The sequence below is a fragment of the Podarcis muralis genome, chromosome 15 (assembly GCF_964188315.1).
Source record: "Podarcis muralis chromosome 15, rPodMur119.hap1.1, whole genome shotgun sequence".
NCBI lineage: Eukaryota > Metazoa > Chordata > Lepidosauria > Squamata > Lacertidae > Podarcis > Podarcis muralis.
Genome location: NC_135669.1, coordinates 27,642,521 through 27,654,844, shown reverse-complemented (window position 1 = coordinate 27,654,844; position 12,324 = coordinate 27,642,521). Strand labels below are relative to the sequence as shown.

The 12,324-nt window shown below is 43.8% G+C and overlaps 1 protein-coding gene across 1 annotated transcript in view; it reads right to left on the bottom strand.

Moving 5' to 3' along the window:
• Window positions 1–672: 672 nt before the first annotated feature.
• ADAMTS8 (ADAM metallopeptidase with thrombospondin type 1 motif 8) overlaps window positions 673–12,324 on the bottom strand; it is a 42,183-nt gene continuing 30,531 nt past the window's right edge. The window contains exon 9 of the mRNA XM_028708090.2: window positions 673–11,924. Within this exon, the coding sequence (XP_028563923.2) occupies window positions 11,192–11,924 (733 nt within the window). The 3' untranslated portion in view covers window positions 673–11,191. The remainder of the gene's footprint in view (window positions 11,925–12,324) is intronic.

Sequence of the window (12,324 nt, the reverse complement as noted above, 5' to 3'; positions counted from 1 at the left end):
GTCCCTATTGAAATTCATTTTGTTAGTTTGGGCCTGGTTCTCCAATCTGTTAAGGTCATACTGAATCCCAATTCTGTCTTCTACCCCTCTCAGTTTGGTGTCATCTGCAAAATTGGTAAGCATCTCCTCATTCCTTTTGAAAGATGTTGAACAACAATGGGCCCAGGACAGCACTCTGCTTGTCACTTTTTTCCAGAATGACAGCCAGTGCCATTGCTTGGGCTGGTTGTAAGGAAGATGGCAGGCTGAGGTGGAGGCTGGATGAAGGCTGACTGAGGTTGGTGGAGCTGTGCTCCTTTTGGCCGAATGAACCAACCTTCTCCAGCTATGCTCGTGGCTTGTGGTTTATCTCAAGTGTTACAAAATAATTTCAAGATTCTGTGAGAGAAGTAACTTGGGAAGGAGGGTGGTAGCAGTTGTGATGAGAGTTCGGTGCTTGTCCCTGGTTGTACTATGTAAATCACATCCACAGTGTGTGTGTGCATGCTCACACACAGACACTTTTAAGCTGTTGAGAATTAGCTGGGTTTCCCTGACCTGTGTCCACTGTACAACTTCAGGTTCCACCTTAAACAGGAAAGGTGTATGCATAACCCTGAGGTTTTATAGCTGTGGAAATTTGGAATGAATCCCAAATGCAAAACAAGAAAAAGGAAATCAAACAAAGGGATCTTAACTGAGGAAGTCTTTTATTCACAGCTAAATGCTAGCATTACAATCTGGCTATCTGTTTTTAAAAGATTAAAGGGGAGGGGAGAAGAAGGTTAAAACAAAACATTTATTAAAAAATTAGAAAGGTTTTTTTTTTTTTTTTTTGCAAAGCTTGACTAGAACCAGCTTACTGGGTCTGCACACCAAACTGTACAGATATTCTAGCTGAGCAAGTAAGCAGTTGAGAGAAAGGAGCGAGATTTCCCTCCCCATGCACAAAATGCAATTGAGAAGGTGGGAGAGGCAGCAGCATTGTGTAACGCGGTCACCCTTTCTCTCCCGCCCCTCCAAAGACAGTTACTGTACACAAAATAAATACCTTTTACAAGAGGCTCAGTACAATGCTACAGTCCTTCACTGAAGGGAAACATATATACATATAAATCCTGTATATAACTTATTTTACGTACATCACCATCAATGCTACATGTTTGTTTGTTTTTATTTGAAAAAAGAAGGGCTAATTCAGGCAGGCATTCCAAATGCAAAAAAGATAGTAGCATTACAGGAGTGGGCAGTGCAGAGTCAGGAGGTTGGGGTTGAAGACAAACAGTAGAATTTGAGTAGAATGATCCCCAAGGAAGCATCTTTATGCTACAGACTTAGGGCCCTTCCAGACTGGTGTTAAGTTTGTTTGCGTAGGTGGGTGGGTGCAGACATGTATTCTACAACATGTCATTGACACAATAACAGTGCATGAGTGGTGGAATTATACTGGGCAGTCCACACATTATTTTGCTGTATTGTTTTGTGATACTTCTCCAATGTTACCACATTATTGACTTCTGGAGGAGCACCCTTGTGCTGTAGCGCACCAAAGGCGGGACAGTCTACCCCCACATAAAATTTGTGGTGTGAAAAGTTACAAGATTTCAGCAGAAAGCTATGGGACATGCACTGACTGGAAGCAAAGCAGTTATGTCTGCCCCAAAACCTTTGTAGGCACGAACAGTATTGAAAGCAGAATCATGTATAACCATCCAGATACCACCATCACGAGCACAAATGACCATAAGTGCACAATAAAAAAGGACTCTGAGGAGGTCCCTAAACTAGTTTAAGTTGGGATTGTGTGAAACCCTTTTGAGAAATATTTAATCTTACCCAGTTTGTTGGGGTGTGTGTATCCTTTAAGGTTTCTTGGTTGTTTCACCTAAGAAGGAACCTCCAAATTTGCTGTGAACTTCACTTCAGTTGAAATCCAACAATAACCTCAGGCATACGTGGACTTTCCCAAGAGGAATTTAATTGTATACATCTTGCTGTTTCTTTCTTTTTTTCAGCAAAGCATAACAGAACGAAGAACCAAATTGGGCTTTAAAACGAGCAGCTTACTGAGTAAGGTCTATTTTTCTGTATAAGGGAAAACCAAAGTACTGCTCTGACAGTACTGATAGATGAGATGTTGCTCTCCCCAATTCCAAGACTAGCACAGGCTTTATGACAGCGTACATATCTCTAACACAGCCTCAGGAAAATGTCAGGCTAAAATGCCGGGCATATTCCAAAGAAGTGTTACTTACAGCCCGACAGAAAAGACGCACACAGTGACCTTTTGAGTTTTTGGAAGTGCATTGCGAGAGAGAAGAATGAATCGGGGAAAGGACAGCATCCAGCATCATGTTAGAGTGACTGGAATTTCACTTCCGGTAGATGACCTCATACATGGGGTGAAGACACACAGAGGATTTTAAGCATGGTAGATGTGGCATGAATGCACTTTTTCTGCCTTGGAAAAACATGTCACTTCTTCCAGTGAGTTGGGGAGGGAATGGTTTTGCAAGTTTCTGATGTGTTGGAGAAAGGCTGGCTTAAGTGGGTACCTCTTGACAAGTGCCCCATTAGCCTGGGCCTGTGACACTGGCAGCGTACCAGGGAGTTCATTATTTTTTTGTAGGGCAAAGGATGGATGCATGGAAGAACAAATGTGCATGTGCTGCTTTGATCTAGCATTTGACTTACCAGGCAAGACAAGATGCAAAGTTTGGTTGGCTAACAAAGAACTCACAGATGTTAAGAATGTTATGACTAACTGGATAGCTCAGTTAGAGTGTGGTGCTGCTAACAGCAAGGTTGCAGGTTTGATCCCCATATGGGATAGCTGCATATACCTGCATTGCAGGGGGTTGGACTATATGATCCTCAGCTCCCTTCCAATTCTACGATTCTGTCTTCAGAATACAGCACAACTCATTTTCACAGTGCTGCTGCTTTTGCCTGATCTCCAGGTAGCATCACACAATATGTAAATATAAATAGCTAGTAATCTCCCCTTTCTTATCTACCCATTCTGTTTCTCAAAAAAGCCCAGATATTCCCCCTGATAAATGTAGTTTTCCTGCAGTTATTAGAGATAGGTCTGATTTGCACACAGCAGGGGTAGAATTTAGCACTATACCAAATTTTGAGGCTGGCCTTGACTTTTCTTTTAAAGGGCACATTAGAAAATCTGGTGCTAGTCCTACATATAGTAGACACATTAAAGTTAATGGGCATGACTAACTTAGGTTCATTAACTTAAGTGGGCCTACTCTGAGTAGAATTTAGTTGTATACAACATCCCAGAAGAAATAGTGTATGGCTTGGATTCATCTTTTGTTTAATGGGAAATGTATTATACCAGTAAAAAGATTTATACTATTTTTTTTAAAAGAAACTGCAGTTTAATGCGAAACAAGGACAAAAAATAGTGAGAGGAATATAGGTATTATTTCTTACAAACGAAGGAGAATATCCAAGGATTATCCCAGATATCTGAAAGAATGTGAAGTGCAAGACTTGTGGTTTGGCTCAGGAAACTAACCCTCGGTCATAAGGAACCCTATCTTCTCTTCAACCTTCTTCATAGGGTAATAAATGTTCTTGGCTTCTATAGGAGCTCTCTGCATCCTGCAAAAAGGGAGAGTGGGATTGTTGTTGCCAAATGTCTTGTGTCTACAAAATTAAGATAGCTGTTTGGCAAGGAAAAGCTTTCTGGCTAAGAGTTCCAGTATTTCCTGTACTGGTCAGGTCTCTCAAACTACTTTTTGTCCTCCTGGTGTTTAGGAATTTCTGCTTCTGGTTGCACCCAGAACCTTGAAAGGCAGTGGGAGCATCCAAGGTTTTTTGACCAGACAAAGTTCAAATTGGTGGTTAAAGACTGCGGGAACCCTTTTTCTTTCCTATCAAAAGTGGGATCTAAAACTCCAGACCACCTTACTCCCTGGTTTAAATAAACCCTCTTCTCCTTTTTTTGTCCCTTTAGAGGATTTGGAATTGCCTTTTATGGAGAAGGGCTGTAGCATGGGGTTTTTGTGTGCAGGTAGTCCTAGGTTCAATGCCTGGCATATCCTGTTAAAAAAGCAGGGCTGGGAGCATTGGTGCAGTAGTCCAGGGTCATGGTGGGAAATCAGAGACCCCTTACTCTTTCTGTAGCAGAGTCCCAGTATTCTACAGCCACCCTATTCAGCATGAAAGGGAAGCTTTTTTAGTCACTGTGTACTTCAAAGATAAACATTAAGAAACACTGAAAACATAAGATGCTTCAGTTACTATGCATATTAGATAATTAGGTATATTAATTGTATACAGTAATGTGTATATTAGGAGAAACTTGCACTAAAATACTGCTGAAGTTTCAGGATTAGAGAGAGAGAACACAAACAGATGTGGAATGCGGAGATCTGAACTTAAAATTGGAAAAGTGAGAAAGTGAGAGAAACCTAAATTGGCAGATTCACCCATCCCTGATCACTACCAACTATATCTGTTTCAGGCTGCAGCTGTTCCCTCCCTCTGGCCGTTCCAGCGGGATAGCTTTTAGGCAGTCATTAACTGGCTCCGTTCAAGGGGAACAAAAACAGCTTCCCCTTTATTGTCAAAAAGGTGCTGAGGGTCAGAGCCCTTGCGTAATGGTGGATCCTCTGAGAAAAGTTCTTTTCCTTTTCATGTAAGCAGAATGAAGCTGCAGCCTTCACACAAAGCCGAAGCAGCAACAGCCGAGGAGCCCATCTTAAAACCTGCACCCACTGTGCAGAGTGGCTTTGTTTGAAAGGTTGCCATCTGCAGGAAACAGGGTCATCCTTGCCTTGGACTCACCCGTCTCAAAGCTGCCAGAGCACATTCCGCACTGTTTCAGCCCCGAGAGGGAGCAGCCAAGTAGCACCACGGAATTCCATTGCTTTTTCCCAAGAATGCACCACATCTCCCAATCTCCCAACAGCCAGATGCTGAATGACCTTCAGCGCTGGCATCCCAAATCCTGCATGTGCTAGATACAGAAATCTGCCTGTGCCTTGTTTCCACAAGAAAAAGCAAAGAGGAAACAGGCAGCAGCTTTGATCACACCAACCTTCTGCTGATGGATGTTGCCCAGCAGCAGCAAAGAGTTGTTCCATGCGTTGCGCAGAACGAGTTGGCAGGCTTCTGGACTGTACCATTGAGCAGTAGATGGGGTCATTGCCAATGTTCCCTCATGTAAAGAAACTCTCTGTACACCATGAACTTGCACGTCAGGGAGAAAAGAGTAGGGCAGCCCTCTCTGGGATCCAGGAAGCTTTCCAAGTGAAGCATTTCAGGAAAATATGACCCCCTCCATCAACAGTCTGATGTGATTCAGTCTAGCATTATACCGCCTCAAGGTTTGCAGTCGGTAGAATGTCTCTAAATTTTTGGCCTCCGTCCGCATTATACATTTCAATCCGTATCATAGCACTTGAAACAGTCACATATTCCCCTAAAGACTCCTGGGAACTATAGTTAATTTTAAGGGTGATGAGAATTGTTAGGAGGCCCTTGTTCCCTCACAGGGTTATAGTTCCCAGAGTTCCCTGGGAAAAGAAATTGACTACTGAACCACTCTTAAGAATTGTAACTCAGGGGAGTTGGGATCTCATAAGAAGCCTCAGAGAGCTTAACAAACCGCAGTTCGAAGGATTCTTGGGGGAATCCATGCCTGTTTAAAGTGGTTTGATACTGCTTTCAGTGTATAGTACAGATGGACCATTTGTCTACATGGGCATGGGCATTACATTTCCAAAGCAGGAAGAGCCAAACTATCCTATTTTTGTCCCCAAATGCCCAGTGCTTTCCTTGGTCTGTTTACATGAAGAGCAGCACGGGGCCTTACATTGAGCAAGGATACCAAATGTCATGTTAAGTTACAAGGTGGAGGCATTTAATTGTGGGGAGACTCCATGCTGACCCTTTTCCCAGACGTGTCAAGATGGAACTTTAACAAAGTGAATCTGCCTTTCTTAAGGTTGAATCCAGCCTAGTTTCTCATACAACTGAATTCTTAAATAAGAAGCTATTCCCCCTTCTCAACACCAAGTTAATTCAGGATATAATTCTGAGTCATTTGAACATTGGGGGCCTTAGAAAAGAAATTTGAGGACCACACAGGTTTTGATGCAGGAGGAAGCTCGTTACAAGCCTGTTGTGCACTAAATGTAAAGGAAGGTGTTAGGCCAACCTTCACTAAACTGATGCACTGGATAGTGCTGATGGGAGTTGTAGTCTGAAACATCTGGAGGGCCCTTGATTGGCAAAGGTGCATTAGACAAACCAGGACTGACCTAATGGTGTACAGATTACTACATGGGTAACCAACACCATGTTGGCTACCCTTGGAGTACTAACTCTTACAGCAGAAATGAGCAGGCTCCAGGACTTGAAGGTTCCACTAAAATAGAGACTGGGTTTTTTAGTGCATAGGTGGATAAAAGAATAGGGTGCCCCTATATTGGGACGCAGGTGGCGCTGTGGGTTAAACCACAGAGCCTAGGGGTTGCCAATCAGAAGGTCAGCAGTTCGAATCCCCGCAACGGGGTGAGCTCCCGTTGCTCGGTCCCTGCTCCTGCCAACCTAGCAGTTTGAAAGCACATCAAAGTGCAAGTAGATAAATAGGTACTGCTCCGGCAGGAAGGTAAACGGCGTTTCCATGTGCTGCTCTGGTTCACCAGAAGCGGCTTAGTCATGCCTGCCACATGACCCGGAAGCTGTACTCCGGCTCCCTCGGCCAATAAAGTGAGATGAGCGCCGCAACCCCAGAGTTGACCACGACTGGACCTAATGGTCAGGGGTCCCTTTACCTTTAAGCACATGTTAAGCCCAGGATTTTGTTGTCAGTACCACATCACTCCTTGCAACTACTGCTTGTGTGCTTTTTTGTGTGTGCATACAGGGGTGGAAAGAGGAAAGTATGTTGTATGTTAAAGCCTTCTCTATATAAAAGAATTTTACTGGGAGATAAAATGTTCAGTTGATAGACAGTACATCTCAGGATGGTCCTGATTAAGCAGAAGTGAGGAAGGAACCACATGTTATGGAGGCACACCCTTGTTTCACAAATATGTACACTCCAGTTAACACAAATGCAAGGGTGAGGAGGAGCATGTGCAGGAAAGAAGTGGCAGCTTGGAGGAGTGCATAACTCTCCACACCTACTAGCTCTCCACTGCCACCCACTTCCAGCCCCTGGAATATTAGCATGCGTGATCAACATAAGCTGCTTTATAGTACTGGTCCAGCTAGCATAGTCCTGTCTGCACTAGCTGAGGGCAGCTCTCCAGGGTTTCAGGTGGGAGTCTTCTTCAGATGTACCTGGAAACTGAACCCTGGGACTGTTCACATGCAAAGAATGCATTCTACCATTGAGCTATGGCGCTTCCCCAGAGGTCCGAGAACCCAGTCTTTTCTCCCCAACACACATGCTTCTCTACTACATGCTGAATCCCATTAATTTCAGAGGAATCCAACTCTCACTGCTTAGGAGACAGGGGTGTAAGTTTACATGTGCCTCCTGCACTAACTTGTTCTTTGGCTTCCAGTATTTAACCACTGGGATTACTAGCAGGATCGTGCCTGCTGGTGTAAGATTCAGAATGAAATGTGATATATAGTTAGGGCTGCCGGATAGTGTTACTGCCAAGCATTGGAGCAACGTGCGCATTACAATGGATAGCGAGGATAGTTCCTGGAACTCAGGGTAAGTATTTCTGTCCTCTTGAACAGAAACAGTTGACTAGAGTATCCACTAGCAATGCTGCATCCTTCAACCTCCCTTCCTCCCTGCAACTCTATAGAGCTGAGGGTTGCTTTCTGAAGCAGCTTGTCACACAATCTCCACCTGCTGAAATCTCTTCTGCACAACAGGTGCAGGAGTCCTGTCCTTTTTTGCTTCTGGCCATCCTAGTTCTCTTCTCACTGTCCCTGGAGATGCCAGAGATTGAACTCAGAACCTTCCCCATTAAAGCATATGCTCTGCTATCCTGGTATGGCTCAGTGCAAACTTGCCCTAGTGAGAGATGGGAAGGTGTCAAGCTTAAGGCTTGGGTGCTCACCTTATACTACCAGGTAGCATGGGGAACTAGATTCCTCCTGCTTTCGGCAGCAATCTATGTTCTTGAGTATCTCCTTTGCTGCCAGGGAGCATGGGAAATATTGCTTACAATGCATTCCAGTTCAATTCACTGAGACAAGCAAGGACTGGGAACTCCATTTTCCATGCGTCCCAGTGGCAACAATAGCACTGGGGCCTAAGCTTGAGGCCTCTCCAGTGCTTTTTATAAACTATATAGTGATTTGAACTTTAAGGATGGATAAGCCATTATGAAGAATGTAGGGCTCTTAATTGGTGCACAGTAATTAGAGCTACAATCCTAAGCGCAAAGTCTTGGGTAGAATTGGAATACAAGGGAGATATGAAAGATTTAGCAAAATAACAACATCTGCTGGATATTCTCTTAGTTTTTTGGGATGGAAAGTTGCAATTTTGATTCAGTGGAAATATTTCCTGAAGTTCTACATACTGCCACTATTTTCCCTGGCTGCTATAGCTTCAGCACCATTCCTGTCCTCCCCACTCTCCGAGTTGCTACTTCTCCTTTCTTCCTAGGTAACACATGGTTTTTAAGGGATCACATGGTGTGGAGGATGGCACTAGAATGTCACGTATCCAATCGGATTGATGGCAACTGAGAGAGGAAGGGCAAATGGAACGTAAGGAGAGGCCCTGCTGGATCAAACCAAAGGCCCATCAATATTCTTGCATTCTTTTTCACAAGGAATGCCAAAAAATACCATAGAGGAGATGTTTTTCAGCTTTTCCAAAAGTGCTTATAGAAACTGAGTAGCCAAAGCATGTGAAAGCCACCAATATCTTTCTAGAATATATAGATTATACATTCATACCATACTCACATACCACTTTTAACTGTCATGGACTGTAGTTTATTAAGGGGGTTGGGAACTGTAGCTCTATGAGTTCAGCATCTTTAACAAACTAAGGTTCCCAGGTTCCTCTGGGGGAAGTCATGATTATTAAAGTGGTCTCATAATGCTTTAAATGTGTGGTGTGGATATGACCTTATCAGCTTTGGGAATGTTAACACTGTCTATGAGCATGATGCCATACACTTAAAGCAGAGACAGTAGAAATTGCTTTAGCTTTGATGCCTACTTGATCCAATAGCTGTAATGTGATATTAAATCACTGTTTCCCTGTTTCATGTGCATGAACCTTGAGTCACCTTAGCTTGAAAGCCAGTATGAAGACATGGTACATATAATAAATCCACAAGTAAAGCAAGCTGTTGGGTGGGGAGAGGTACTGGGGAAATATGCGTAAATATAATCACATCCATATTATTATATACACTGAAACTGAGCCAACTATTTACAAGTAATGAAATACCCAGTAGGTATTCCGGTTTCTTTTTCTGAATAATCGCCTTATCCAAACATGTAGCTGACAATCACATAATGGCCTGGAAGCAACAAAGGTTTCCATAGAAAAGGAAATGCTAAACTGTGCTCAACCCAAGAGACGGCTGAGGCTCCTTTCTTAGACTGTATTACGCAACTGAGCAAAGGCATCCAAATGTTTTGGATCAATGAGCCTGTGTCAATTTCCAACGTATTTTGTTGTGTCTCAGTTTATAGAGTTTGTTTGCTGAACTCACTTCCTGATTTACAAAGCCTGGATCCAACTGGGAAGGGAGTTTTCTTTTCAGGCCATGGCGGGACATTGCTTGGTGACATCACCAAGGAGCCGTTTTCAAGGACAATACTCAGAGTAGATCAGTTGAAATTAATTAACCCAAGTTAGTCATGTCCTTTAACTTCAGTGGGTCTGCTTTGAATAGGACTAGCCCTTCAGTGAAGCCCAATTGTGTCTCCCTTCCTAAAATAAGGGGTGGTGGTATACCTTTCACAGAGTTAAACCTATATCATCTTTCTTTTGCTCACAGCATTAATATTGAGCTTAACAAAGCTTCCAAACTGGCAGATGTTGTTGCATGGCAACGAAAAGGAGGATGAGCCACACCTGCCATTCTCAATCCCTAAAAGCCAGGGGTGAGGATTGAATGCTGCATGTCAGTGCCATTCTGCTCATGCTGCTTTTAACCATGACATGATGCTCTAGTCAGAGAGCAGGTGAAAAGAGAGGTGAAAGAAGCTGCCTTATACTGAGCTAGATCCTTGAGCCATCTAGCTGAGTCTTATCCACACTGACTGGCCCTCCAGGGTTTCAGATAAGCTTGCATTTGATTGAGCCTGGGGCCTCTTGCATGCAAAGGAGATGTTCTACCACTGAGCTACAACTCTTCCCAGGGTTTCTATGTCCCTCATGCTGCTGTTCCCAATGACTTGAGAGTGCAGGTATCAGATCAGTCAGCTGCAGAATTTTGATCTAATGGAGAACCAGTCTATTGTAGACCATGGCCAACAAATCACTGCAAGAAAAACATCACCATATAATAACACTGTATATAATAAGCCTTCGACTAATCCTGACGAAAGCCTGCAGAACAGGTTTGAATTGTGTACCTTGTTTTGCAGCTGAGACAACCGTCGGAAAGTCAGTTACTCTGGCAGAATCCTTCTGATTAGGAGCTATGAGTATCATGGCCAGCGTGGGATTAAGTGGCCTGCTCATTCATATACAGATATTCAACATGGGGGCTGGGTTAGGGGCCCACAGTAGATATTTGCTATACTGATTATGGGAGCTGCGTACTACTGAAAAACTGATTGAGTATCCCTGTATTTGAAGAGTGATAGGTTCTTAGATGCCATTTCTGTGATAAGACCCACAAAAAAGCTTGGGGAAAGTGTGAGGAAAATTCAGGTCCAGCTTAGGACCTGTTTATAAATTCTCCTAGGTGTAAAATAGTGGCCTGAAAAAAGAAGAAGAATATTTTCCAAAAAATAATTACCATTATTCATCCAAAATCCCATGCTATTCCGCGCTCGCGCCCCTGAGGTAGATGCCAATTTGGAGGAAGACAATGCAAGAGAGAGAGATAAAGAAAGTGGTTGGTATTCAATGCCTGCTATTCTTTCAAACAGGTCTACCCAGCAGGGCCTGTTCAGGTCAAATAGTGCACATTTGCCTTTAAACCTACATCCTTGCTTGGCCATGCCAAGCCTGGTTCGGGTCAGGTTAGTAGCCTATGTTACACATGCCTCTGATCATGTGTTGGCCATCCCTTTGCCCTCAGCACTCCTGAAGCATGCAGGCGGTGGTAGCTGCTGGCGGCCGCGGCGAACCACATTTCTCTGAGGCGATAGGTTTCCCTGTGTAGTCAACGCACAAGGCGCTTCGTGTCCGCATTCCCTCTCCACACGTTTGAGAACAGGGGGACCAAGGCCCCATCTGCCAGATAGGGCACGGGAAGTCACTGCAGGGCTTGATGTCCTCAGGCTTGAGGGATTTGTTGCAGGCTGAGGAGGCCTGCCCTTCCACATCCAGGCACTCCACCGCTCGTCTCTGCCAGCCAGAGCCGCATGATTTCGAGCACTCGGACCAGTCTCCCAGGACCCACTGTGACGTTAGCATGGGCTTGATTACGTTGGCCAAGTTCTTCTCCTTGCTCTTCTGTTTGCTGAAGTGGACGTCCTTGGGGATAAAGAAGGTGTATCTCACCCTTGGGGGGAACAGCTCAGCGGAAACGGTCAACACCTGGACAGTAAGTGGCTCCGGGAGCTTCTGGAAACTTTGGATGCGTTCCAGGGTGGTAAGAGAGCCACTGTATCTCAGTACAGTCCCCTTGATGAAAATGTCTTCTTCCATAGCTGAAATGGCAAGGTTTCCATTCAAGAGGTATTTGCCATCCAGGGTTTTCAGAGCTAAATAGTTCTGGTCGGGCCACACCCCTCGGCGACCGTGTTGCTTGATGTCAATATTGGTTGCTCCTGCGGGGATTGTGACAATGTCGTTATATCCAAATCTGTGGAGACCAAAGAGACGTGTTTGTTTGTTGTATTAATATTGTGGTTGCCTCTGGCTTTAAACAATAAAATTTTCCTTTATTCCTTCCTCCATGGTCAGATAATTTTGTTACGTCCGTGGTTTTTAAAGAGTTGTTTTTATTTCAATTTTCAAATAATTATTTCATACCATTTTATGCAAATGCTTTTAAAAATTAAGTGGCATGAAATAAATATTTCCAAATAAATAATAAAATAAATCATGAATATGTATTATATCTAGCACAGAATGAAATTGGCTTAAGTTGTCATTTCTCCCAAGCTACCCCTAGGAACTGTGGCTATGTCAGGGGACAAAGGACCGCTAAGGGAATGCCTAGCACCCTCACCAAACCTGTAAGTCCCAGGATTCTTGGAGGT